Here is a 26,001-nt window from a genome sequence, read left to right on the forward strand (position 1 = left end):
TCGCCGCCCACTGCAGCGGGCGCCATAGCAACGCATTTTTGGGGCTTAGTGTCTCATCCTCCAAACCTTTCAGCCCCTCAGTGAACAGCTGGGTATAGTGAGAACACTGTGCCTCCGGCATAGGGGGCCACAAGTGATCAAGAGAGAATGGTATAACTGCTCATTTCAGGTGGCTTCTGGTCCCAAGAGCCCACGGGCAGGGCTGGCTTAAACCTGACCACTCCTCTCCCCACAGCAGCACCCACTGCCCACTCCCTCACCAACCCCAACCCCAACCCCCACCCCCACCAAAGCATTCATTTGAAATTCAGCCCAGAGACAGGATACAGCTTTATTGTGGGAAAATGCAGCTGGCACAAGTCTGAAATAGTAACAATGTATAACCCATCTATTTACAACAGCAGGGACTGAGGTTTCCCATACAAATCTGTACTGCCCTCCCTCAGCCTCATGAGTATTCATCCCTTTCACCAACAATCATCTCTGGTGACTGAGCTTGCCACTGGCCACAAAGTAGACACAACTCTTCAGGATGAAGTACTGTCTACGAGACCCGCTGGTTCCCGTCCCAGTCTACACCTACAGAGCACTCTGGGAGCCTGCCTGCTCAGCAGAGGTGGCTTCAGTGGGGGCCGTGAGTGGCACCTTGGGCATTGACTCAGGTGGAGGGCCACTTTCTTCTCGGAGATGGCCCTGGTAGAGCCGGCGAAGGCGGGACAGCTCTCTCTCTGGTGGCTGTTTCCAGCTGTACCATGGATACCAGGGGTCACCAGAAACCAGAGTGGGGGCTGGTGGAGTAGCACTCACAGCTCCATGAGAGGTACTGAAGTCAAGGTCCCGGGGTTCAACCTGGGGAATGTGGTAACTGAGGAGACCTAGGGGGTTAAAAATAAAAGACAAAGCCAGGGGAGAGGAAAGGGGTAATTCAGATTAACAAAGACAATAAGGAAAATAACATTTAAAAGGAGGAAGGGACCAATCAGAGCCACTGGCTACATTTATGTATGGGTGTGCCACCCAAAGGTAACTGGCCAAGGGGGCAAGTGTGGGCTGACGTGCTGCCTGGGCTCTTGCCTGCCAAGCTGTGCAGTCCTGTGCCAGGGTGAGGAAGCTGCATCTACCCTAACAGAGGGCTACCTGTTCCTAACTTGTGCAAAAGTGTCATGGAGCCCAGGGTCAAAAATTTATACAAAGTTCTTATGATCTAGCCATGGCACTGGGACCAACAGTTACAAAATAAGAAGGCAGAGAAAGAACAAAGGGACAGGGCAATGACAAGGTAAGAGACTCAGGAGAGGAAACTAAAGGACTCTGGAATGATGAAAGGAGAGAGTCTTGAGAACATGTTAGGTGCTACTTCTCAGATAGCTGGGAGGATTTATATCTACTCTCCAGCCCTAAGTCACTATCCTTATGCCTAAGGAAACTGCCCTATGCCCCTTCTCATGCTCACCATGATCCCTGGCTTTCTGGATAGCCTGGGTCAACTTCTTGTGTTGCTTCATACAGACCCCTGTGGGGAGAAAAAAGGTAACTCACAGCTCATTTTATAAGGCACAGTAAATAAAGAACACACCTGCTTCCTTATCGTGATTGAGGGTTAGTTATGGAAGACCAGCTCTACCTAATGACCCCATTCCCCTGACCTCTCCATGAGCCTCGGTTTCCCCTTCTGCTCAGTGGCAAGAATGTTCTCTGAGAACCAGGATGAAGACTTGGGAGGGTCTGGCCAGTACAGAGAAGCCATTTAACAGTAAAGGCTTCAAGACAGAGAGCAGAACACCATTCAAAAGGCAAGTGTGGTGGGACTTTCCTGGTGGCCCAGTGGCTAAGACTCCCACTCCCAATTCGGGGGACCTGGGTTCCATCCCTGGTTAGGGAACTAGATCCCACATGCCACAACTAAGAGCCTGCATGCTGCAACTATAGATCCCACATGCCACAACTAGAAGTTCAAGGATCCTGTGTGCCACATCTAAGACCTGGCACAACCCAATAAATAAATAAAAATAAATATTAAAAAGAAAAGGAAAGTGTGGTTAAAGGGCTAACTTGGACAATCCACAGAGAAAGATTCAATAAAGGAAGAAAGGATTTCAGATCTGGGGAAGATTATCTGAGAAAGTGGCAAAATAGTCCTTCAGCCTTTTACAGCTTGACTATAAAACTCTTCTTAAAACTCCCTGGGAATTTCCTTGGGGTCCAGTGGTTAGGGCTCCTCATTCTCACTGCTGAGGGCTTGGGTTTGACCCTTGGTCAGAGAACTAAAATCCCACAAGCCGCACATGCAGCCAAAAGGAAAAAAAAACCCAACTCCTTGAAAAACCAAACTCCACTGACCAGGCTACCACCCCCTAAAAGGGTGGATTCTGATTATTCTTTGCAAATTTATCTTGCTTTGGAACAGAAGGCAAACTGCTTCTGTACAGGGCCATACACCAAAGGCACTGTGGCATATATTTTAGGCATATATTATTGTCTATCTCAGCTCAACTCTGCCATTGCACCCTGGAAGCAGTCGTAAACAGTATGAAAATAAATGGACGAGAGTGAGCTGGATTTGGCCTGTGGTTGTAGTTAGGGAATAAATAGATGTGATCTTGAATTGCTGAGCTTACACCAAATTTGGGAACTCTAACTGAACTGTCAATCACATTAAAGAACAGTCAATTTATGAGAAAGCCTTCCAGAAAAGTGAAGAGACCCTAGAGAAAGGAAACAATCAGCACCATTTATCTTTTAAGAGCTCCATTTAGATAGTTTGCTTATATTAGTACTCACCTGGATCTTTTGTCCACATATAATTTATTCAGCATATGACTACTCCCTTTAGATCAAGATTTCCAAAAGGTTCCATCCCACTTTTTATGCCATTAGTAGGAATCATCAAAGAAATACCTGTCTGTCTTAATAATAAGAGGTGCTATAATAAAAAGCTATTCTGGTGGTGATGGGGATGATGGGCTCACCTGTATATGGAGCATGGAAGATGATACCCGTGTGGGCACAGACAAACTGTTTTAAGAGCTTCACGTTCTGTAGAGAAAAGTAGTGGAAAAACAAGAGAGAGGAAAGGGAAGTCAGCAAAATGTTTAGAGGTTAATCACCATGTCCCAGTTTTAGCCCCATCCCTTTACTGAACACATTTTCTTGCAAACTTTTCCTCTTCCTGGCCTCTTAACCATTTCACATGCACATCCTACATTCTGAAACTGAGACTCACAAAGAATTCTCTTCTGCAGGGGTCAGGTTAAAAAGTCAGCTCTTCATGCAACAAATTAGGGACAGCGGGATGGCAAACCCTTGAAATCACCCAGAAAATGTAGTATGTGTTATTTGTTTGTAAGTGACTAACTTATATGAAGGTATGTTATATGTAATGTATGTATTTGTTAAGATCAATTTTAGAGATTTAATAGTTAGAATGACTCCCAGCCAGCAATTAATCACAGGTGATAAGACTCCCAAAGGAAAAGCAGGTAAACTGGCAGAGTGCAATGGCAGGTGGACTCATCTGCACTATTCCATCTGTAACCTTTCTCTCTCCCTTAGTCATGTAATTTCTTATAAATTGTATCAAATGATTACAGCCTTTTTTGGTAACTAGTAATACATAGCTGAAATTGACAAGTATCTCCTGGACTCCTCTACAACCTGTATCAGAAAAAGCCTGGAAGCAATCAGACTCCTGCCTCTGTTGACTGACATATGAATGCCCTCCAACTTCCCTGATGACCAGCCAGTCTCTGCTCTACTATCCTCTAACACTGCAAATGCAGAAGAGCACTTTTCCACTGTCATCTTTATAGTTTCTGAATCCTTCAAGAAACAAGTCCTCTCCTCCTCACAAAGAAGGGTTTTTTTGAAAAAAATAACTAGATTATACATTGTTTCGTGTATCTGCCCTCCCGGCCCAAGTCTTGACATGTGATTAAACATCAATGACAACAAAATAAAGAAAATCCCAGGAAAAAACTAGTCCAATCTACCTGAAAGTAACTGATTGATATAAATGAACCTTTGGGCATTTCCCTCTCATTAGAAATGAGCATTTCTCGTGCCAATTTAGACTGTAAACTTCACAAGTAAGAGATGAATCTTTTATACATAACTCATGAAAGTGAAGTGAAAGTCGCTCAGTCATGTCCGACTCTTTGTAACCTCATGAACTGCAGCCTACCAGGCTCTTCCGTCCATGGGATTTTCCAGGCAAGAGTACTGGAGTGGGGTGCCATTTCCTTCTCCAGGGGAATATAACCCATGGTAGAAGGCAAAAGTCTGGAAGGAGGGACTTCTCTGGTGGTCCAGTGGTTAAGAATCTACCTTCCAAAGCAGGGGATGAGGGTTTAATCTAAGATACCACATACCTCGGGGCAACTAAGTCCATTTGTCTCAAGTAGAGAGACACCCTCGCCACAGTGAACAGCCGCTAAAACCCAACACAGCCATAAGTAAATAAATAAATACTAAAAGCTGGAAAGAGTAATGTTTTTACATTGCCAGAAAATTAATGCAAAATAGACTTAAGGGGCCCAGGGTATGAAGAATAGGGCACCTAAGGTAATCTCTTTTAGTACTGCAAGGAGACTCCAAGTCTTTATACTGAAGACAAGATTCTCCTCACCCTAAAGTCAACATGCAGCTTCTGATCCCGGCAGATGGGGCAGGGGTTCCCAGCAACTTTATTTCCACGCTGTAGAGAAAAGAAAGAGGCAGGTGAAGACATTCAAAGCCCTGTCAGAGAAGTATTGCTGCCTCTGTCACTATGGCCTCCAGCCCCACTCCACGTCCCATCTATGTGCCATCCTCAGAAACTCACAATACACATCTTTCGAGTCCGCTGTGGGGGTATTCCGCCTTTGTGGTTTCGACGGTAGTCAGCCCAGACAGGGCGAGAACCATAGCGGTTCTGGTATTCTGAAATGAAAAGACCATACAAGCTATTCCTGGGTGATGGTGGTGAGGTGTCTCTGTCCACTTATTTCAGACCTCACTTGATGCGCCCCTTGTCCTTTTAGAAGTACCTTCTGGAGACTTCCCTGGTGGTCTAGGCAAGTGGCTAAGATCGTGTGCTCCCAATGCAGGGGGCCTGGGTTGGATTCCTGGTCAGGAAACTAGATCCCACATGCTGCAGCCACGACCTGGTGCAGCCAAATAGATAAGTAATAAATATTAAAAAAATAAACAAGTACCTTCTGAATCCAGGTACTTCCAGGGTTCATCCTCATAAGGGGAAGCAGGAACTGGGGGCAAAGAATCATCCTCAGGGGGGGCTTTGGTGCAAAGAGTCTGGAGGGGAACCTATAAAAGAAGGGGCAGAGAGAAAATGAGACAAGAGTTCAAGGACACAACGTGATTGGTTTATTAAACGTACACCATAAGCAACAGAGAGGAACCTATTAAAGGAGGGGCAGAGCAGAAATGGTTGGATGGCATCACCAACTCAATGGACATGAATTTGAGCAAGCTCTAGGAGACGGTGAAGGACAGGGAAGCCTGGTGTGCTGCAGTCCATGGTGTCACAGAGTCAGACACAACTGAATGACTGAACAAGAGGGAAAACGAGACACTGAGTTCAAGGACAAGAACTGGGAACTGACTGGTTTATTAAATCTACACCATCAACAACCGGTATCCCTGCCTCCAGCTGGATCTCGCAAGAAAAGGTAACATTAGAAGATAAATAGGATAGGTGACTGGGAAGCATATTTATTTTAAAAGACAACTCAAAAACCTGGCACACATAAGGTTTCTGTGCTTCCTGAAATGAACTCAGTGTAATGGAGAAATAGGGAGAATGTCTATCTTCTTGGAGTTAAGATGTGTGGTACGAAAAGGATGTAAAGGACAGGTGAGTCTCTCAACTCAATTGAATCCTCAATCACTGAGTTGCCCGGTCTTATAAAAAGTTGGTCAACATTCCATATGGCAGAACAAACTTGAGTCCTAACGCTATGTCCGAAGCTACCAAGTCTATAATTAACTCTGTGGTAGCCCCTCTCATCACTCTTCAGTCCCACTGTAGGGAGTGGCAGATGGGCAAGCCTTCCAAAATCACCCTGCCCCATCAAGAATCTGCCCTACCAAGAATCTCCAGGGTGGTAAGTACGTGTGGCTGAGGGGAAACCGCAATCCAAAGTAGTTATGCTCTCATGTACGCTCTGGTTAAGAAACTGATTTAGTGAGATAAACAGCCGAGAAACTGGTCCCCCGGTCGTGAGAATGCATCCTGGCTTTACTGAGCGATAGCGGGCTGGTAATAGTTAGTGTCCCTCACAACCCAAGGACACACTCGGGCATCAAAGATTTAGACACCACCATACAGTTAACAGTGGTTTGTGTTTGGCCAAGGGGTCCAATCCATTCCATTGCCTAATTATCCAGCCGAGACGGAAACTTGGGAAGAGAATGACATCCAACCATGGCTCTTTACCCTTGTCTCGAAATTAGAAAACGCGCTGTACTGAGGAGTGAGAGGGGAAGGGGGAGGATGGTGGAAGCAGAGCGTTTCCTTGACAGCCAATGTATAAGCACTTGGGAAGGTCTCCACTCCTGGATTCCCGGCACTGGATCGACGACCTCCAGAAGGTACAACCTTCTGGAAGGTACAAACAAATCTGAGGTTGTACAAAATGTGCCCCAAGGAGTTACCTGAACTCCGTAGGCACCTCTGAAGGGCGAAATGTTAGGAAGGCGCCTCAGCAACACGTTCAATACGGAGGCAGCCATCTTGACGTACCCGCAAAGCAGGAAAGTCCGCAAAGGAGACTGCGCATGTTCCAGGAACCAGAGTAGGGTGGGGCCAAGGACGACCCCGCAGTGCGGAAGGCGGACGCGCGTCTGCGTCAGGACGGAAGCGTGGGGGGGGGGGTGCGTAAGGCGAGGGCAATTTCAACTGCGTCATAATCGAATTCGGCCTTAAAATTGCATTTTTGCTGAACCAGTCACTATGACTCTTAGCTAATATTCTTAGAGTCTGTCTTTTAAGCAATTTTGAAGTCGCTTTTGACCGCAATGCTTTCATTGCGCATGCGCCGGTCCGATTCTACCAACCCTTGATGAGACATGTTCTCGAGGGCGGAAGTGGTGGAAGCGGAGGAAAGGGAGGTACTAGGCTGCTTGGTCACGCGCACGCGTTAGGGGGCCCCCCAAGGAAGGAGGCGGAAGAAGGTGCCCGGGGAAGGGGCTGAGCGAAGGTTAAGGCCGGATATCCAATCAGCTGGTGAATGGTGTATCTGGTTGACCAATGAATTCACGCCTCGCGCATATTGTCTCGCGAAGAGGGCGTTTCACTAGCACGTTTGGGCGCGTTGGGTGGTGTCCTAGTATAAAAGACTCCGCCCGAGCGGGCAGTCGCCATTCTGGGGTTCGTTTAGAGGTAAGTGTTGCCATCTTGTCGGTTGGTGGGTAAAATTTTGCTCGGAGAGTTGGCCTGGGGAATGGGTCAAACGGGGGCTCAGTTGCGAGCCATGACTCGTATTAAGCGGCTGTGTTCGGGGTGGGACATGGAGGTGTTTGGGGACAACAAAAATGGTACTTGTGGGTGTTTTAAAGCAGCCCGTACTGATTATATCTTTCTCCCTTGTGTTCCTTTTATCCCAGGTTTGAATTTTCTCGGAGAAAGACAGGCCGGCCACCAGGAGAAAAGAAACAAGCCGCAGCAACATCTAAGCCCTTGAAAGGATCCAGAGAGAGGGGGGAAAGGGAAAAGAGCAGCCACCAGCCCAACCACTTGTGTCTTCTGCCCCTTCCCACCTATCTTGCCCACCCCACCAGCCCACGCTGCCTGGGACTTGAAATCTGTGGCCGAAGGACCGTCACCACATAACTTCAAAAATAATCAACCACCCCTCCCTTCCCAAACTCACCCAAGTCCACTCATCCAGCGTTTACTTTTTTTAATCCACTCAGAACTTTTTTTCTACGACCCCCCTCCCTAAATGGAGTTGGGTGGGGGGGGAAATGAATACTGAGTTGGCCTTTATTTTTTCTAAAGAGATTTTTTTGATCCAATGAGGCCCCCCAAATAATTGAGTTTTGGGTCCTGGTTGGTTGTTTTATTTTTTTCTCCAAAATTTTAATCCCCTCCCCCCCTGAGCCCGAGGTGCTGACGTCGCAAAAAAATTGGATAGTAAGTGTCGAATTTTCAAAAACCAGCCTTGCAACAAGAAATCAACGTTTCCCGTTGTGAAACCAAAATAATGAGAGGAAGAAATGAGACCATAGAACAAATAGAGAACTGGAGAAGGACCGATCCGGTCACTTAATCTCCATTAAAAAGGGCCTTTTGGTCTAAAACAGTGTTCTCTCTCCCTTACCACCTACCTCTTCCCTGCTCTGTTGCAGGCAAGGAGAGGGTGGAGGGAGGGCCTGCGAGTTAGGATTTTGATGGTTAACCCTTGGTAATCCAGCCAATTTCCAGACTGCCAAAGCTATAAGTGTTTGCTTTTTATAAGGAGGAATGGTTACCTTCCTCTCGTTAGCAGTCTTCAAAAGGGTTAATGAGCTCACATACAAAAGATGGTGGATCTTGTGGCCCAGAAGTCCCACTTCTTTGTGTGTGAGACAAGCAGGGCGCTTTTCAATTTGCCAGATTAATAAGCAATCTGTACATAAAGATTGCAGGGTAAGGAGATGGGCGGAGAGCAGTAATAGTTGGGTATATTTTTAAATGATTGTTAACTCCTCTCAATTTTAATGTAATATGCTTGGGGTATATTTGTGTGGTTAATTCAGGTGGCAATCTAGGAATAAAGATTGCAAGACACTTTAATTCAGGGCAAAATATAATCTTAGTGCCAATACATACAAGATTGATAGTTGGGGAGGTAAAGAATGTTTTGTAATTGTTGCAGATTGCATAGGTTATTTAAAAGAAAAAGTAACATTTTAACTTGATACTTTCTGGTCGGGAGAATACAGTTAGAGGGTGGAAAGGTTGGGGAAATGTGGAATTCAGGAGTATTAATTTTAACAAGCCATTTAGTGCAATTGAATGCTATCTAAAAGATTTGTGTCGTTAAAAGGAATTTTTTTTTTCTTCCCTGCTTCAATATGGCGACTTTCTTTGTCCTTTTGTCTTCCAAGCGGCGTTGCAGGTTGTGTCTTGACCCATTTTTCTCCTGTCCTCCCACCTCAACCCTATTTGTTGAGAGGGGTCCAAGTCCTCCCCCCTTTTCCCTTTATAGGGAAGATGCGGGGCGGGGGGGCGGCCGGTGGTCGTTAGTAGCAAGTTGAACCTCAATTGCAAATTCAGTTCCTCCCCGCAGAAAATTGTTCTTTCAAATATTTTAATTGCTTGTATTCTCACAAAGCTCTTATTGATTCAAAATAGGTCAAAGACTATTCAGGATGGGGCTGCTTTTTCCTTTTTTCTTTTTTTTTTTCTAAAAAGGGGTGTTTTAAAATGTAAAGAGCTACCGGCGGAGCCTGGATAGCTTTAAGTTTGAGTCCTCTTCTCCATTACAAAATGGCGTCCCAGCTTCTTTGTTTTTCCTTCCCCGTTTGCCATCCAGAGCTTAGGGCCGCCCTAGAAACTTGGTCAAGGGGGAGGAGCCGTCCTGAAAGGTGATGTAATCAGCTTTCTTCCTCGTTTCTCCACCCTCTCGAAACCCCGCCCCCGAGCAGATGCCTTCTGGATTCCTCATGCACGCTGCTGCTAGACGGGAAAAGCCATTTTCCTTATGTTCTTTAATCTTTTGTAACCATTATCTTAAGAGGAAAAAAGCTTGTAGCAATTAGATCTTGAAGCTGTCTCCTTGGGCAGCTCTAGTTTTTGTATAGAAGGATCCCGAGCCTGTTGCTTTTATTTTCACCCTCTCTCACTCATCACTACTGCTTGGAAGTTTAACCTGCTTTAGTTGCCTGGGGTGGAAAACCAGTCAAACAGCTGTATTTTAGGTCTGGAAGCTTTAGCGGGGGTGTGTGTGTGTGTGTGAGTGTGTGTCGGGGGATACTGGGAGAAAACACAAAGATTGTAAAAAAGTAACAGGAGTAAACAACGGGCCTAATGACCCTGAAATGTGCGGTTTGTGCTCAGGAATCAGTCAGTCCTTGGGCCTCCTGCGTTTGGTCGATTTGTATAATGAAAATCTGGGGGAGAGTGGGTATTCCAGGACTTATTTCTAAATGGCCCTTATTCCCGCCTCTGGGTGTGGGGTTAAGCTCTTTGTGTTCAGTGCTGTATCACAGTTCTCCAGTTGCTTAGCTCCTGTACACTGGTACTAAGATGAGAAGTGAATCTTTAGGAAAGGAGGCGGCAGGTGTAAGCTCAAGGCAGGGGGATTCAAGCTACGGTTTCTGGTAAGCAAAACCTTTCTGGTATTACATTTCACAATCTTCATTTCTTTTTTTTCCAAAGAGCCACCCTTTTTTGAATTTCTTTTTTCTTCCCGTCTAAAATTCTTTGAATACAGTGGGAAAATAATGTCCTCGTTTTTCAACTTGTGCAGTGCTGTAGCATTTGGTGCATGTTTGGAAACCATGCCCGAGTTGAGGGTGGTATTAAGGGTCTTGTCCCATTCTTACCTTTCTTCCTCTCAAGTTTTTCCAAGTCAAATCTTAATCAGACTCTACATACAGTTTTCATTTTTTGAAGTCCTGCCCTGAAGCCGTGAAGGGTCTAGGCAGAATTGGAAAGCAATTTTTGTACAACTGCTTTGTGCTGACTTGGTGAGACTATAGGGCTAATTTTCTGTTGGGTATGGATTCTCGAATGACTCAACTTCTGGATTGGTGGGAGGGACTCTTCCACATGTCCTATTGACCACAAGTTTTTTATCTTTTAAGCAGTTTGCCATGTGCCTCTGCAGCATACCTACCTTGGGAGCTGAACATTCTACCCACTGGGGTTCCTGATCTCTAGTGAGCAGGGGATTATAATAAAGAAGATCTGCCTTAACGTGGGAGATGGGAAAAAGGTCTCCTAGGGGACCCACATCCATCCCGAGAACGTCGGACAACCTGATCATTAGAGTTTGTGGCCAGAGTTCTATCCTGGGACCCTGTCCTCTGGGTTGGCGGCTGAATTTACACTTTTATTGAAAAGCAAATAAGCTTTGGAGGAGGGCAGGGGCTACCAGCTTTCCAGAATGATTTTGAGGGGGGGGGGGGCTTTCTACTTGAGAGGTGCAACCTTGTGAATCACCTGAGGCATAATTCAGTTCACTGTGGAGACAGACTAGGAAATGCATCAGTTGCCTTGGGAAGTGGGGAATGTAAGCTACAAAGCACTTCATTTCCAGAAGTGCTGAGGCCTCTTAAGTTAAACTTGGACTCCCTCCTTTGAGTAGTGATTTTAAACTTGCATAGAATTTTTGTCCTGAACCAGTTCAGTTCTGATTCATTGGTGATGGGTACAGAATAACTTTGGCTAGGGTAGATAACTTTTCACCTTATTTGATAATTCTTCAGTAAAATTTATTTTGGAGGCAGGAGTTGGTGTCACTGCTGGACTTAATTTTATCTCTGGTAAGAAAGGTTGAACATTGCCCAGTGCCTTGTGTCTGCATGCCTCTGCCCTCAACATTCTCTGAAAGGAGAGCCCAGGTTAGGACAGAGTAGAGAAGATGCCAGAGGTTGCTTGCCCACCACCCTCCTATATGTTCTGCTTTCAAGGAAATCAAAACATGCCCTGGATTATTTTTGTTGCCAGAAAACTTCCTTAAGCTTTCCTTCCAGGCTTCTGATATGTTATGACACATGGTCACTGCCCCTCCTTTCCTGGTCAGCTCCTTTGCCTTTTTCTGCTGTAGGCCTGTGCCAGAGTTCTAGGCTCTTCATTCCTTTCCACTTGAGTGCCTTGGACCTTTTTTCTAAATGTACTTACTTCAAAATAAGGCAGTTAGGTTGTAAGCCACTTGGGGTCCTTCTAAGTGAGTGAAAGCTATTTTCCCTGAAGAAAAACCATCATGAGAAAATTCACCTAGATTTTAAAGCCACATGATTGTTTGTGAGATAAGTTTAATTATATTTCCAGAATACAAATAATAGGAAAACTGTAGTGCAAAATGAATGTTTAACATTTCTTCTGCTTTGTCTTCTAGCTTTCCTTGGCTATTGTCTTTTATTCTTGCTTGCTATGATTGGAAAATAAAAAGTTGTCCTAGTCCCATTCCTAGTAGAAGGCACTGGACAGAGTTTCTCCATGTGCTCACTGGTTTCTCTCGAAAGAAGGTTCTCTAATCTCCCACCTTAAGCAAAGGAACATTTGAGCTCAAGTGACAGGTTTTTTTATGTGTGTCTGTGAAGGAAGTAGGGCAAGTGGGTCTGTTGGCCTAACTGGTGGTGCAAACGGAGCGGTTCCAAGGTGCTGTGTTCCAGCTCTGGCTTTGAATCTGAGGGTCTAGCTATATTTAGGGGGTATTGGTTTGAAATGAAGTTACATGGAAAGCTTTTTGTCAAATGGCATATCATTGGTTACTTAATGATATATATTACCTGGGAGTCGCTCTTGCTTTTCCAGTCTTTAGCACATGGGAAATCTGTTTGATGTATTCCTTTGTTGTGTCTATATATCACTATATCGTACCTTACTACCTGGGGAAAATTCCTTTATCCTCGTGTCTGTCTCTGTGTGTGAGAGTCACCACACTTCAGTGGGTTTGGCCTGTGGACTTCTAATTTATCTGGTATTGGACTTGAATGTTTTTTCCTCTGACCTTAGGTTCTACCTGCCCTTGTGGAGATTCCAGGGCAGCAGCAACAGCAGTTACCCCAGATTTGCTCACCTTTCTTCTTCACTCCTTGTGTTCAGCTCACAGGTTCTGGTCTTGGGAACCAGGTCTCTCCACCACTGCCACCCCCAACCCCTGCCTCTGCCTCTTCTTGGCCTAGGTTGTTAGGACCTGGAAATTTAGCAATTTATTGACTTTTTTGTTGGGAAGAGTAAAAGGTTGAGATTGTTATGCTTGTTTTTCTCTTTTAGCTTGAGACTAAATATCACTGTTTGACTTGATCTCTAAAGAAGCCTGCTTTCTGCAGAAGCATAGTCATCTTTGTAGAACACCACTGTTTCCTGTCTTTGTCTTTGCGCTAGATGCAGGAGGCTGTTTTCACCTTGCCACCTTCCTACCCAGTGTCTTGTTTCCCAGATGTCGATATTACTAAGGTGCCTTTTCTGCGTCTCAGAAGCCAGTGTTTAGGGGCACTGTGGATAAAAATCCTAATCAGAACCATATTGATTCTAAATTACCTCTCCTGAACTTGGGTTCTGGCCTAGAAATGGCTTAACTCTTCTCTGTTCCAAAACAGCTGTGTTTAGCTTTTAATTAACTCCTTTTCTAACCGGGTCTAAAGTAGCTACTTAAAATTTAATGGCATTTTCCTAGCTTCTGGTTTTATTTGTTCCTTTCTTTTTGGCTTCATGGTTTCTAATTTCAGGCCCTCCTCAGGGATAGTGGGTGGTGGTGTGATTTAGGTGGGGAGTGAGGAGTCAGAGCCTCTTCTTTGCTTTTGAAACCACAAACTAATCTTGCCCTTAACTTTGAAACAATAAAAACTTGTGCAGTGTTTGATTAATGAGGGACCTTTTTTTTCAGGGCTTAGGAGGACCTGCTTGATTTTCGTTACCTCCAGTTGTCTGATTTCTGGGAGCCACCCCTAACTCCCATGGGGGAGAGGATCTGTTTTCAAGTTTTATTTCCTTCTCTTTGACCTACAGCTTAGAATGATTATCTACTGATGGAAACATACCTTATCCTGCCACCTGTGGCGTTTGGCTCTTTGTGAGCTAAGACAGAAAATAATTGACTCATGGAAGACACTTAGTCCAACACCCCTGATTGGCCCAGTTCTTCTCAAGCTGATAGTTTGGAGGGGGCGGGGAGTGTGTGTGTTTTAAGGTAGATTCATTAACTAAGGAGAAACCATACATAATAAGCAAAAATGCCTTGGAGAGTTGAGTGTTTTGGGAATGTGAACCTTACCTATGATACATTGTGAAGTCCAGCTATCCTAGGAAGGATGTCACTTGGAGCAAGAGGACAGGTGCTGCCTCAGTCTTCCAGCCTAATTATTATTCCTTCAGTCAGTGTTAACACAGTGCTTCACTTGCCAGGGCTGTTTTCATAGTGGGGACAATGGTCTGTGTTGATTTTTCTTATCTGGGTAAAGGTGAATATAGTTGAATGTAGAGTGAATAATTAGTCGCTACTGATCTGTCAAATGAAGAGATGGAATTTATTAGAGACAGTTGGAGCTGTCCTTGCCACCCATTTATTCTTTGTTTTTGTTTTATTCTCTTAGAAAACTTTGATCATGGGTTCGGGTCCCATAGACCCCAAAGAGCTTCTCAAGGGCCTGGATAGTTTCCTTAACCGAGATGGGGAAGTCAAGAGTGTGGATGGGATTTCGAAAATCTTCAGGTGAGTCTGTACCCTTTGAATTTGTTGTGAGTAGAGGATATTGTGTGTTGTAATGTGACTATCCTTAAGGCAGATAGTGAAGTGTGTTCCTGAGAGGAGTGGGAGTCAATGGACTAGGATTCAAATCCAATTATGTTAGAACTGGTGATAGTAAAGTTGGCCCCTGGCCCTAATGGCCTCTGGATATTTAGAGAGCCACAGTCCCAAGCGAAGGAAGGAAGCAGAGGAGCCAGGTGACAGGAGTCTTGGTTTGTTTATGTTTTCCTTCAGGGATCCTCAGGTTTTCCAAGAGAAAGCAACTTAGGACTGAATCAGTCCTAAGAGATGGTAGTTGAAGGCAAAGGCTTTCACCCGGAAGCAGCATCAGACATGTCCTGTGTGTGGGGGAAGCAGGGACACCCACCTCCCCAGACTGGAGACTTCAGTGCATCTTCTCCATTGTGTTCCACCCTTCTGGGGGTTTCCACATCTCCCCTAATCCACCCCATCCTTCTGGGGGCCTGTGCGATTCCCCAACCCGGGAGCAGAGTCCCAAGTTCTCGGGAATCTCTGGGCACTTCAGATTAGACACCCTTCGTTTCCAACTGTGCTTCCTCTTTTACAGCCTGATGAAAGAGGCACGAAAGATGGTGAGTCGGTGCACGTACTTAAACATTCTCCTGCAGACCCGTTCACAAGAAGTACTGGTCAAGTAAGTGGGGACCTGGGTGACTGGGATGGGGAGATGTAGTTAGAAGTGGGGTGGTGAGGCACGGGATTCCTCGGTCATTGAAGGGGGACAAGGAGGGTGGGGTGTATTCCCAAGGCCCAGGAAGGGCATCACAGATCCCCCTGCCTGCCTGCAGGTTTATTGACGTCGGCGGTTATAAGCTTCTTAACAATTGGCTGACATATTCGAAGACGACCAACAACATTCCCCTCTTACAGCAAATTCTGCTGACCCTGCAGCACCTGCCCCTCACTGTTGACCATCTCAAACAGGTACCTTCGGTCTTTAGAATCCTGATTCTTCCTTTTTGGTTTAGCCTAACAGATGAAAAACCCACATCCGTTCTGATGTGGCTGCAGTCTTGGACCTGTGAGGTAGAATAGTTAAAAAAAGTAGTAGGAATTTGGAATCAAGATTTGGTTCAAATCTGTCCCCTTTAATAGGTGTATGACATGGGGCACTGTGTGTATCCATGCCTCAGTTCTTTCATCTGTAAAATTAGAGTGATTGAACTTACCTAAGTGGGTTGATTTAGAGTAAGAATATGTCTCCAAGGGCTTTGTACGAGAGAGTGTGCAGTGTTAGTGGCTGTTGAGAGACTGAGTGAATCTGTGGGGATGGTGAGCTCTGGGGGGGGCAGCTTTTCCTCCTGTCACTTACCGTCCTGTTGCTCCCTATCTTTGATAGAACAACACAGCCAAATTGGTGAAGCAGCTGAGCAAGTCGAGTGATGATGAAGGTGAGGGCCTGTCCTTTCCTAACAACATACATGCTGGTTTTCGCAGTAAACACCCTGCTGTTAGGGCATGGCAGAATCGCAACTCCTGGGGTATATCTTAGCTTTGATAGCAAGAGATTCTTTCCTTTTCTAGGACAAAGGGTTTTGGAGCTCCTGGCAAGGGTCAAACAGTTCTGGCTTTTCTTTTTTGTATTTTTAATTAATTTATTTATTTTGGTGGTGCTGGGTGTTCGTTACTGTACACGGGCTTTCTCTAGTTACGGTGAGCAGGGGCTGCTCTTCATTGTGGAGCACATGCTCTGGGCGCATGGGCTTCGGTAGTTGTGGTGCACGGACTTAGTTGCTCCACAGCCTGTGGAATCTTCTGGACCCGGGACTGAACCTGTGTTCCTGCATTGGCAGGCAGATTCTATACCCACTGTGCCACCAGGGAAGTCGCTGGCTTTTCTTTAGAGAAAAAAAGGATTTATATCCATCCAGGAGTTCACCCCAAATTTTTTTACCCAAGATGTAAACCAGGAGCACAGGATATACTAGTTTCCCACAAGTGAACAGTATTGCAGCAGAGCTGATCCCCTGATCAGAATATAGGCTTGCTCATTGTGGGCAATGATGTGTTTGGTCCCTTTGGAAAGAGGCTATGGCTTTGGTGTGGTGGGACCATCCAGTCCTGAGCAGGCCTATCTGTAGTTCCATTAGCTGGAGCAGAAAACCCTGGGAACATTTTCCAGGATAAACGATCTTGATTTTGTTTTAACTCACATTGTGGTGTTTAAGTGAAAAATATTCCCTGGCTTTCCATCCTTTTATATGATGAGCATTTCACTATTTTTGTGACATCTCAGAGTAGTTTTGTAGGATGGTGTGTAACACAGAAAGATCCTGTTAAATCATTGTCCGTCTTTTGATTATCTGCTCAGGTGTATTGGTTCTTCTTTCAGCTGGCTTAATTTTGCTGCCTTCATTATTCTGTGCTGACTTTAGATACTGAAATTTGTACATTGCTTATCAACTGTGTCCCTGGACCACAGTATCAGTTGCTCCCCAAAGATGTTAGGATATTATATTCCTCCAGTGGGGATGCACTGGGTTCATACTGCATTAGGTATAGAAGTTACCAGTTTTGTGACTGTTTTGATGTTCTACAATAATCTCATCATTGAATGAGCCCATAATTGGAACATTGGCCTGGAAAGAGATACTGTAGATAGGAGATGTTATTTGCCAAGTACAGAAGGAAAGAAAGGGCAACAAAGGCATTTTCCCCCCATGTATTTAGAAATGTTTATCTTTAAATTCTCTGACCATCTTTTTTCTCTAGATAAACTGTGTTCACTCATCCTAAATTGGTCTGTTTTTCAGTTTCTTTTTTCACTCTTGCAACATCTAATTGATTTTTTAAAAGGCTGTTGTCACTAGCAGCATTCTAGGAAAAAAAGGTTGCCTAGAAAATACTTTTTAAAGAGGATCTGAATGTGCCTCCATGAAATTTTGCATTAAGTTTCCCTTTAGGACAAGGTAGACTAATACAGTTTCTTTTTAAATCTAATAGCCCTTCAGATACTTGAACTCTGCCCACCTTTCTCCTGATTTTATTGTAATAAGTGGTTAGGGGTAGAGCACAGGCACGGGTTTATTCTGCCATCTTCTAGTTTTATGACTTGAATCTCCATGCAGTATGTTACATTACTTAGGCATTTCCTCTTTCTCTTACCTGCAGAACTCCGGAAATTGGCCTCAGTCCTTGTCAGCGACTGGATGGCGGTCATCCGCTCCCAGAGCAGTACCCAGCCTGCTGGTAAGCTCTTTGGCCCTTGATTCCTTGGATTTCTTTCTTTCTTTCCCACTGGGTTGTGGCCTTCCATGCCCACAGCCTGCTTTTTACTTCTGACAGTCTTTCTCTTTGTCTAAATAAAATCCTTTTCTTCTCTGTTTTTCCACAACAGAGAAAGATAAGAAGAAACGGAAAGAAGAGGGAAAGAGTCGAACCACCCCTCCTGAGCGACCGGTGACTGAGGTGAAGGCTGAGACTCGGGCTGAGGAGGCCCCGGAAAAGAAGAGGGAGAAGCCCAAGTCTCTCCGCACCACAGCGCCCAGTCACGCCAAGTTCCGCTCCACCGGTAAGACTGCCTTCTGGCCTCTGGAGGGTCTGTGGGTAGGTACGCAGCCGGGCCTACAGACTTCTACTGTAACTCTGAAGAAGACGGAACACTAGTGGGTGAAGCGTCACGGGGGTTTATACGGCTTGGTGAAGGTTAAGGGAGGAACAGTCCGTCTCCAACACCAGGTCTTTTCTCTCAGGACTAGAGCTGGAGACCCCGTCTTTGGTGCCCGTGAAGAAGAATGCCAGTGCAGTGGTGGTTTCTGACAAGTACAACCTTAAACCCATCCCCCTCAAGCGTCAGAGGTACGGACCACATTCTGGGTTCTGAATGGTTGGTGTCTGTGGCCCTGAGGGAGAATGAAGGGGCAAGTCTGGTGCTGACCGTTCCCTTTCTCACAGTTCTGCAGCTGCCCCAGGAGATGCTGCCCCTCCTGCAGAGAAGAAATACAAACCACTCAACACAACACCCAATGCCACCAAAGAGATCAAAGTGAAGATCATCCCACCACAGCGTGAGTCTAAAGTGGGAGGATGTACTTGGAATTGGGAGCCAACTCTTCATGGGAATGAAACACTTTTCTCCACTTTCATTTGATTTCTTGGTGTCTTTTAATGTGTGTACCTCAGAAATTCCCTCCATGGGAGTCATTCAGAGGATGGCTTAGGAGTGATTTGAAAGATGGAGTAGGGAGGCTTGCTACTCAGTGACGGGTTGGGGTGCTCCCAGCTGTCACGTTCGTGGGGACTGGCTCTGTCACTTACTTGAGCTGTGATTCATATCCAGAGCCATGGCTTGCCTGCCTTTAAAAGAAAGAAAGAATGACAATTTTTTGTGCAAATCCCCCCACATACACTTCCTGCTCACCTTGAGCTTATTGTGTCCAACATTCAGGCAGCGTCTCTGTTGACCAATTTTCTGCTCAGACTTTGTAAGAATAGGCTCGTGAAGAGGTCTGATGATGCTATTTTATGTTTTTTTTTTTTCTTTTGCAGCTATGGAGGGCCTGGGCTTTCTGGATGCACTCAATTCAGCCCCTGTCCCAGGCATCAAAATTAAGAAGAAGAAGAAGGTGCTGTCACCCACAGCTGCCAAGGTACGGGCGCTGGGCCGTAGGTACCAGTGACCAGGTAGAGAAGATACAGGGAGAGGAAGGGCCCAGCAGCTTAGAGTGCCTGGGGAAGGCAGGAGGCATTTCAGACGTAGACTGGTGGCGGCAGAGCATTGTCAGAGACGGTCTTCCTTGACAGGAAGTGTCTGGGGATCCTTCCTGGAACCTGAACAAATTGCCCTGCTTTGACCTTGACTTTCCTGTGTGCTCAGTGACTTTCTTTTTCTTCCACAATAGCCAAGCCCATTTGAAGGAAAAACAAGCACAGAACCAAGCGCGGCCAAACCTTCTTCCCCAGAGCCAGCACCTCCCGAGGCTATGGACACAGAACGTCCTGGGACCCCAGTTCCGCCTGTTGAAGTCCCAGAGCTCCTGGATACTGGTGAGTTCAGAACCTGGATCAGGTTTGGGGATTCTTTGAAAGGAAGGGACTGGTCTGAAATCACTTCTGCTTCCAGCCTCTTTGGAGCCAGGAGCTCTGGATGTGAAGCCAGTGGAGAGTCCCGGTGATCCTAGCCAGCTGACCCGGAAAGGCAGGAAGAGGAAAACTGTGACGTGGCCGGAGGAGGGCAAGCTGAGAGAGTATTTCTATTTTGAACTGGATGAGACTGAGCGAGGTGAGCGATCCAGTTTCCTCTGTAGGAGGTGGGGTTGAAGGACTTGGTTGGTAAACGGACTTGGTAGGGCTTACTTTCCCCTCTTGCTTTTTTTCTCCTGGATGATAGTAAATGTGAATAAGATCAAGGACTTCGGCGAAGCAGCTAAGCGAGAGATACTGTCAGACCGACATGCATTTGAGACAGCCCGGCGTCTGAGCCATGACAACATGGAGGAGAAGGTGCCCTGGGTGTGCCCCCGGCCCCTGGTGCTGCCCTCGCCCCTCGTCACCCCTGGAAGCAACAGCCAGGAGCGGTACATCCAGGCTGAGCGGGAGAAGGGGATCCTTCAGGAGCTCTTCCTGAACAAGGAAAGGTGAGCAGGAGGGGGATCGCTCCCTGAGGTATTGAGCCCTTGAGGGCAACGGGCCTTGAGGTTATTAGAAGGGGGGTGGGGGTTAGGAAGAAAGTGGAGGACCTGAGTTAAGTAATTTGACTGTCATTCTTGTATTTTTTTCTATTGCCTGCGGCATTCCTGACAGTCCTCATGAGCCTGATCCTGAGCCCTATGAGCCTATCCCCCCAAAGCTCATCCCCCTAGATGAGGTGAGTATTGCGTGCTGATGGAGGCTGTGATTGTATTAATGCCTCTTTCATGTGAGACAATCTCTTCATCCCTTGTTGGTCCTGATTGTCCACTTGTTCTTCCAGGAATGTTCCATGGACGAGACCCCGTATGTTGAGACCCTGGAACCTGGGGGGGCCGGTGGCTCACCTGACGGAGCAGGTGGTTCCAAATTGCCTCCAGTCCTGGCTAATCTGATGGGGAGCATGGGTGCCGGGAAGAGCCCCCAGGGTCCTGGAGGAGGGGGCATCAACGTGCAGGAGATCCTCACCTCCATCATGGTACGAGCCTCCCTCCTGCCCCTCTCCTGTCGTCTTGCTCTTTATGCCCCTTCTGCTCACCTTCCCGTCTGCTTCCGCCTCAGGGTGTTAGCCTTGTCCTCTGTTGACCTTGTCTTTAATGTCCTTGCCTTACAGGGTAGCCCCAACAGTCATCCCTCAGAAGAACTGCTGAAGCAAGCAGACTATTCAGACAAGATCAAGCAGATGCTGGGTAATCCTCAGGGCCAGCCCCCGGGCCTGGGCGAGGGGACCACCAGAGGACTTGGGGGAGCACGGGTGTTGCCACTAGGCGGCAAGACGTGGGAGGGGAAGACTGGACAGAGAGCGGTGCTCTGCCAGGTTGGTTGGAAGGGCTGGCTGGATGCACCTAAGCGGGAGGACATCATGCCGCTCTTCTCGAATCCTCTTGCTGACTGCTTCACTCCTCATTCAACAGTGCCACATGGACTCTTAGGCCCTGGTCCGATAGCCAATGGTTTCCCACCTGGAGGCCCTGGGGGCCCCAAGGGCATGCAGCACTTCCCCCCTGGACCTGGGGGGCCTATGCCAGGTAGGTGGAGAGCAAGCGGTTGGAAGGGGCTTGTCTGCTGGATTTGGGCCTGGTAACAGCACAGGGTTGACTATACCTGGGGGTGGTTTAGGTTGGGAGATGGTGGTCTCTAGGTATAATTCAGGTAGCTGACATTATCTCTCCCTTTTTTTCCCCTCCTAACAGGTCCCCATGGAGGCCCTGGGGGCCCTGGTGGGCCAGTGGGTCCACGTCTCCTGGGTCCCCCACCCCCTCCCCGGGGGGGCGACCCCTTCTGGGATGGCCCAGGTGACCCTATGCGGGGTGGCCCGATGCGGGGCGGGCCAGGACCTGGCCCTGGGCCATACCATAGAGGCCGTGGTGGCCGAGGAGGAAATGAACCTCCTCCTCCTCCCCCTCCATTCCGGGGGGCCAGAGGAGGTCGCTCTGGAGGTGGACCGCCAAATGGACGAGGGGGCCCTGGTGGGGGCATGGTTGGCGGCGGTGGACATCGTCCCCATGAAGGCCCTGGTGGCGGCATGAACAGTGGCAGCGGACATCGTCCCCATGAAGGCCCTGGCGGTGGCATGGGTGGTGGGCACCGCCCCCACGAAGGCCCTGGCGGTAGCATGGGTGGGGGGCACCGCCCCCACGAAGGCCCCGGCGGTGGCATGGGTGGAGGCAGTGGACATCGCCCCCATGAAGGCCCTGGTGGAGGAATGGGTGCTGGTGGTGGCCATCGGCCCCATGAAGGCCCTGGACACGGGGGGCCCCATGGCCACCGGCCTCATGATGTCCCTGGTCACCGAGGACACGACCACCGAGGGCCACCCCCTCACGAGCACCGTGGCCATGATGGCCCTGGCCATGGAGGAGGGGGCCACAGAGGGCATGATGGTGGCCACAGCCACGGAGGAGGTGAGGATGCTCCCTGTCCCGCCACACAGCTCTTGGTGTCCCGTACAAGTTTCTGGGGGACCTCACTACTGGGGGTGTGTCAGGCAGAACATGAGGTCACCTCACTCCCAGTTCCCAGCATGCCCGTTTTACCCTTCTCCCAGGCCCCCAAGACTAGGTCTCTGAAAGACGGCTCTCGGGATGTCTTGGACTGGGGGGATGCGTGGCACCGACCTCTGAGCCTTCCTATCTAACAATTCCATCCTTGTCCCCACAGACATGTCAAACCGCCCTGTGTGTCGACATTTCATGATGAAGGGCAACTGCCGCTATGAGAACAACTGTGCCTTCTACCACCCGGGTGTCAACGGGCCCCCCCTGCCCTAGGGACCACCTGCCTGCCCTGCCCACACACACCCTGTGGACTGCAGCCTTGCTCCTTCCACTCTTTATGGCTTCTGTGAGGCCCATTTACCCCTTCCCCCAGCTGATGAGGAGCCGGCCCCCTCAGTGCCCACACGCCTGGGTTCTGGGGGTTTTCTGATCACTGGTGCGCATTGATGTACATATTTTCCTCCAGTCTGGGGAGGAGAGAGACTGGACACATTCTGTACCCTGGACTGCTGAAGAGGAGACCCAGTTGGCTTCACTTTTTGAGGAGTTTTGCCCTGTATCCCAAGCCCCTTTCCGGTATTACCCTTCACGCCTGAGAACCTAAAGCTGGTTATCCTGGAGAACACCTCTGCTCTCCTGCTGTGGGTTTTCCACATGCACACGGAACTCTGACGTGGGATCAGCTGCACTTATGAAATTCTCCCAGCCACGTTCATTTCCCCATGGGTGGGGATGTAAAGGGGTACCGTGTACCCCACTGCACTGAGAGGGCTCAATCAGGCTGGATTTGAGTTCTGGAACACATCATCCCCACCCCTCCCCAAACACAGGCTTTTTACATTGAGTCCTTTCTCAAGTGAGACTTTTGCAATCTTCGAGGACACTCAGGTTTGCGCCTTGGGTGTGCTAGGTTCAGTGATGGCAAATCACATCTGCAGCCCATGAAAGTTTTAGCTGGCAGAGGTGAGGCCATGGCGGTGGTCCACCCTTGCCTACAGCTCCTTCTGGAAACTGTAAAACAGTGAGACCAGCTTTTCATCAACTGAAGCCTGGCATGCTGGGCCTGACAGTCACACTACATGCACTGCCTCTGGGAGTGAGCGTGCTCCTGGTCCCCACCTGGAACCTCGTAGGTGTGAGGCCTCCAGCTCCCTTGCCCTGTCGGCCACCTCTGAATCCCCAGCCAGGTACCTTCCTGGGTGGATTCGATAAGATGACCTGCCCTCTCCCAGTCCTCTCCTTCACCCGTCTCGGCATCAGTTGTTTTCTATGAAAACAGTGGATTGGTTAGGTTTTGTGCAGGGTCTTGGGTTAGAGCCACAATGGATTTGAGGATGAGTATTTTCTTTTTCTTTTGGTTTTGTATATTTTGTACATTAATAATAAACAGTGGAAAGAGAAGTATTTAACCTCCGGTGTGTTTGGACTCTGTTTTGAAAAAACAATTATCAGCTGTGGTCAAAGGTTCATCAATACCTCTGGAGTGTGGTTTTCAATCCTTTGTTTTTGCTAAGTGAAACGGGTAAAGGAGTGCTTTGACTATAAACACCACACACGGTACAGGGTAGGTGGCATGCAGTCGAACGCTGGGGAGGGCAGAGCTCACAGATCACCTGAACTGCAGGAGGTATAGGCATGTTGATTCTAGCTGATCCTACCAGCCCTGTGACTAGCTTAGTAGAGGGATAAGAGTAAGTGAAGAAAGAAAGATCAAAGAGCAGTTCCTAGGGATGGAAGGAACGAGAAACAGATGGATTCTTGCAAGACTGAGCAGCTTCAGTGGCAAAATTTTAGAGTGTAGACAGCTTATTCCCAAAGAGCAGTGTAGTGGGAAATACCCCTGCTGCTAGGTGTAGACTCAGTTATTTTCAGATCTTAAGGCTAGGTATTGAGGGCGTAGTTGATGGAGTAAGATTCCCAGGGATGGGAATTCCCTGGTGGTCCATTGGTTAGGATTCAGCACTTTGACTGCTGAGACCTGGGTTTGATCTCTGGTTGGGGAACTAAGATGGTGCAAGCTGTGCTGTGCAGCCAAGAAAGAAGTATATTTAAAAAAACACTCCTAGGGAGACAGGAGGTTTTTCCAGAACACGGGGAGGATTAAGTTTAAATAGGAAGTTCTGCTATTCTATATTAGATATTAGATTACATTTTGTGGGGAGAGGAAAAGGGAGGGTGGGGATTTGGGGCTACAGGTTGAGAATAGTGGTTTCCAACCTTTCAGCATCATCAGAATCATCTGATGGGTTTGTTAAGACAGATTGGGCGTGGGCTTCAGCAAGTTTTCTGATTCAGTAGGTCTGGAATGAATTCCAAGATTCTACATTTCTAACAAATTCCCAAGTGTTGCTGATTGCTGATCTGGAAAACACTAAAAAGACACAGTCCTAGAACACAAGTTTCTCGGCTGTTGTTTCCAGGATTGGCCACAAGAGGACAGCAATTCCCTAAATTTAACGCCACCTACACTTTCCCTGATTTTATCCTTTTGCCCCTTCTTGGGAGAGTGTTCAGTCAGCCTACTGTTGCTCTGTGCACTGGGAGAGGACCTGAGAAGACATAATACAAGGGCCACGCTGAAAAATAACCAACGAAGTACACAGCTCAAGTCAAAAAAAGTTAAAAATTCTTGTGCTTCTGGTTCCATCAACTGCCTGCTTCTCCCCTTCTTCCCTCCATCTCCTGCAACAGGCCACAAGAACCTTTTAAGAGAACTTCACTTTTTCCATTTTAAAACTAAATTCAGCCATTTTTCTTGCAAATTCTCCATGAAAACCCCAAATAACCTGTCACTTGAGAGTTTCCTTTTTTTTTAAGGCAGGAAGAGTTTGAGCATCTGGTCCATGTCACTGTATCCATTTCTGTTTCTCTAAGCCTTGCAGACACATCTCTTTTTTCAGGTTTTTTCAGGTGGTCTGTTCCTCCTTTTTTATTCCATTTCCACCCTCACCCCCAAAATTACCTTTTAACTTTTGACTCCTCTGTCAACCCTTGCCCAAGCACACTGGTTCAATCTCCAATTCTGAATCACCATTATTCTCTCTCTCCCATTCCTGCTCCCAGGCAGTACACCTAATGTTGAAAAATCCTGAAACCCTACCCTCGTGGCCCAGTACAAATTACTAGCACTGGCTCAACAATCACAGCTGGCTGGCAAACTTCCTAACTCCTCCTGACTCTGGCACCAAACCTTCTGAGAAAGTCAGCCCCATCCAAAGTGAGCACCGTTCTCTTCACCTGAAAATATCTGAGTTGATGTTATCTTCTTTCCTGTCTTAGAGGAGGGGGAGTATCGTCTCCTGCCCAAAGGAATATCTAACAGCTCCCCTAGCATCTCTCCCTATCATCCCCCACCCCACCACTCTACCCAGCAGCCAGAGCAATTTTGTGAAAATGAAAACCAGGTCAATTCACACTCCTGTGTACACTCCAATGGCCTTCTAATGCTCCTAAAACCATATCCTAACTTCCTATCAAGGTGTGTAAGGCCTCATGTGTCCTAGCCGCTGCTCAAGCTCTAAGCTCAAGCCATCTTCCAGGACCAGCTCTTTCCAGCTTCTGAGCCATTGCACATTCTGGTCCCTTCCATGGAGGCTCTTTCTTATCCATCTAGCTGGTTCCTTGTCCACCTACAGGCCTTGTCTTTAGTGTTACTTCCTGAGAAGTCTTCCCTCATCACTCAAACTAAAGGTGACCCCACCTGCCACTCTAGCACCATGTTTCCTGTGACAGGCTCCAAAGGCACCACTGAACCCATTTGTCTCTTCACCAAGCCTTGCAGGTATAGCTCTCCTGTTTCAACTGACCTGTTCTTCCTTTCTTATTCCATTTCCACCCCCACCCCCACCCCCAAATAACCTTATAACTTCTGACTTCTGTGTCAACCCTATCTTTGCATTTGTAAAAAGCTCTGAGTGATGCTGCTGCTGCTGGTCTAGGACACATTGAGAACCATG

The 26,001-nt window shown here is 47.4% G+C and overlaps 2 protein-coding genes across 2 annotated transcripts; one reads left to right on the top strand and one right to left on the bottom strand.

The window, feature by feature from the left end:
• Positions 1–317: 317 nt before the first annotated feature.
• Positions 318–6,806, bottom strand: MRPS18B (mitochondrial ribosomal protein S18B). The gene is made up of 7 exons (XM_061147200.1): positions 6,652–6,806; positions 5,193–5,301; positions 4,820–4,917; positions 4,625–4,693; positions 2,970–3,036; positions 1,454–1,513; positions 318–875 (listed from the first exon to the last, which is right to left on the bottom strand). The coding sequence occupies exons 1-7, from the start codon at positions 6,727–6,729 to the stop codon at positions 580–582; spliced, it is 777 nt and encodes a 258-aa protein (XP_061003183.1). The 5' UTR covers positions 6,730–6,806; the 3' UTR covers positions 318–579.
• Positions 6,807–7,319: 513 nt separating this feature from the next.
• PPP1R10 (protein phosphatase 1 regulatory subunit 10) lies at positions 7,320–23,454 on the top strand. The gene is made up of 20 exons (XM_061147201.1): positions 7,320–7,378; positions 7,603–8,131; positions 14,245–14,363; positions 14,968–15,054; positions 15,209–15,344; positions 15,760–15,811; positions 17,532–17,609; positions 17,758–17,931; positions 18,113–18,218; positions 18,315–18,427; positions 18,909–19,009; positions 19,262–19,406; positions 19,483–19,641; positions 19,750–19,996; positions 20,163–20,226; positions 20,332–20,526; positions 20,662–20,737; positions 20,963–21,076; positions 21,242–21,952; positions 22,209–23,454. Exons 3-20 carry the CDS (start codon positions 14,257–14,259, stop codon positions 22,316–22,318), a joined length of 2,775 nt encoding a protein of 924 aa, XP_061003184.1. The 5' UTR covers positions 7,320–7,378; positions 7,603–8,131; positions 14,245–14,256; the 3' UTR covers positions 22,319–23,454.
• The last annotated feature ends 2,547 nt before the right edge of the window (positions 23,455–26,001 follow it).

Source organism: Dama dama, chromosome 7 (assembly GCF_033118175.1).
Source record: "Dama dama isolate Ldn47 chromosome 7, ASM3311817v1, whole genome shotgun sequence".
NCBI classification, from domain to species: domain Eukaryota; kingdom Metazoa; phylum Chordata; class Mammalia; order Artiodactyla; family Cervidae; genus Dama; species Dama dama.

Excerpts from the sequence above, each read along its gene's own strand:
- MRPS18B (XM_061147200.1), bottom strand. The coding sequence starts at position 6,729 with ATGGCTGCCTCCGTATTGAACGTGTTGCTGAGGCGCCTTCCTAACATT. Across the intron at positions 4,694-4,819 it reads GGACTCGAAAGATGTGTATT|CGTGGAAATAAAGTTGCTGG; the intron begins GTGAGTTTCTGA and ends TTTTCTCTACAG. Across the intron at positions 3,037-4,624 it reads AGCTGCATGTTGACTTTAGG|AACGTGAAGCTCTTAAAACA; the intron begins GTGAGGAGAATC and ends TTTTCTCTACAG.
- PPP1R10 (XM_061147201.1), top strand. The coding sequence starts at position 14,257 with ATGGGTTCGGGTCCCATAGACCCCAAAGAGCTTCTCAAGGGCCTGGAT. Across the intron at positions 15,055-15,208 it reads TCACAAGAAGTACTGGTCAA|GTTTATTGACGTCGGCGGTT; the intron begins GTAAGTGGGGAC and ends GCCTGCCTGCAG. Across the intron at positions 18,428-18,908 it reads GAAGATCATCCCACCACAGC|CTATGGAGGGCCTGGGCTTT; the intron begins GTGAGTCTAAAG and ends TTTCTTTTGCAG.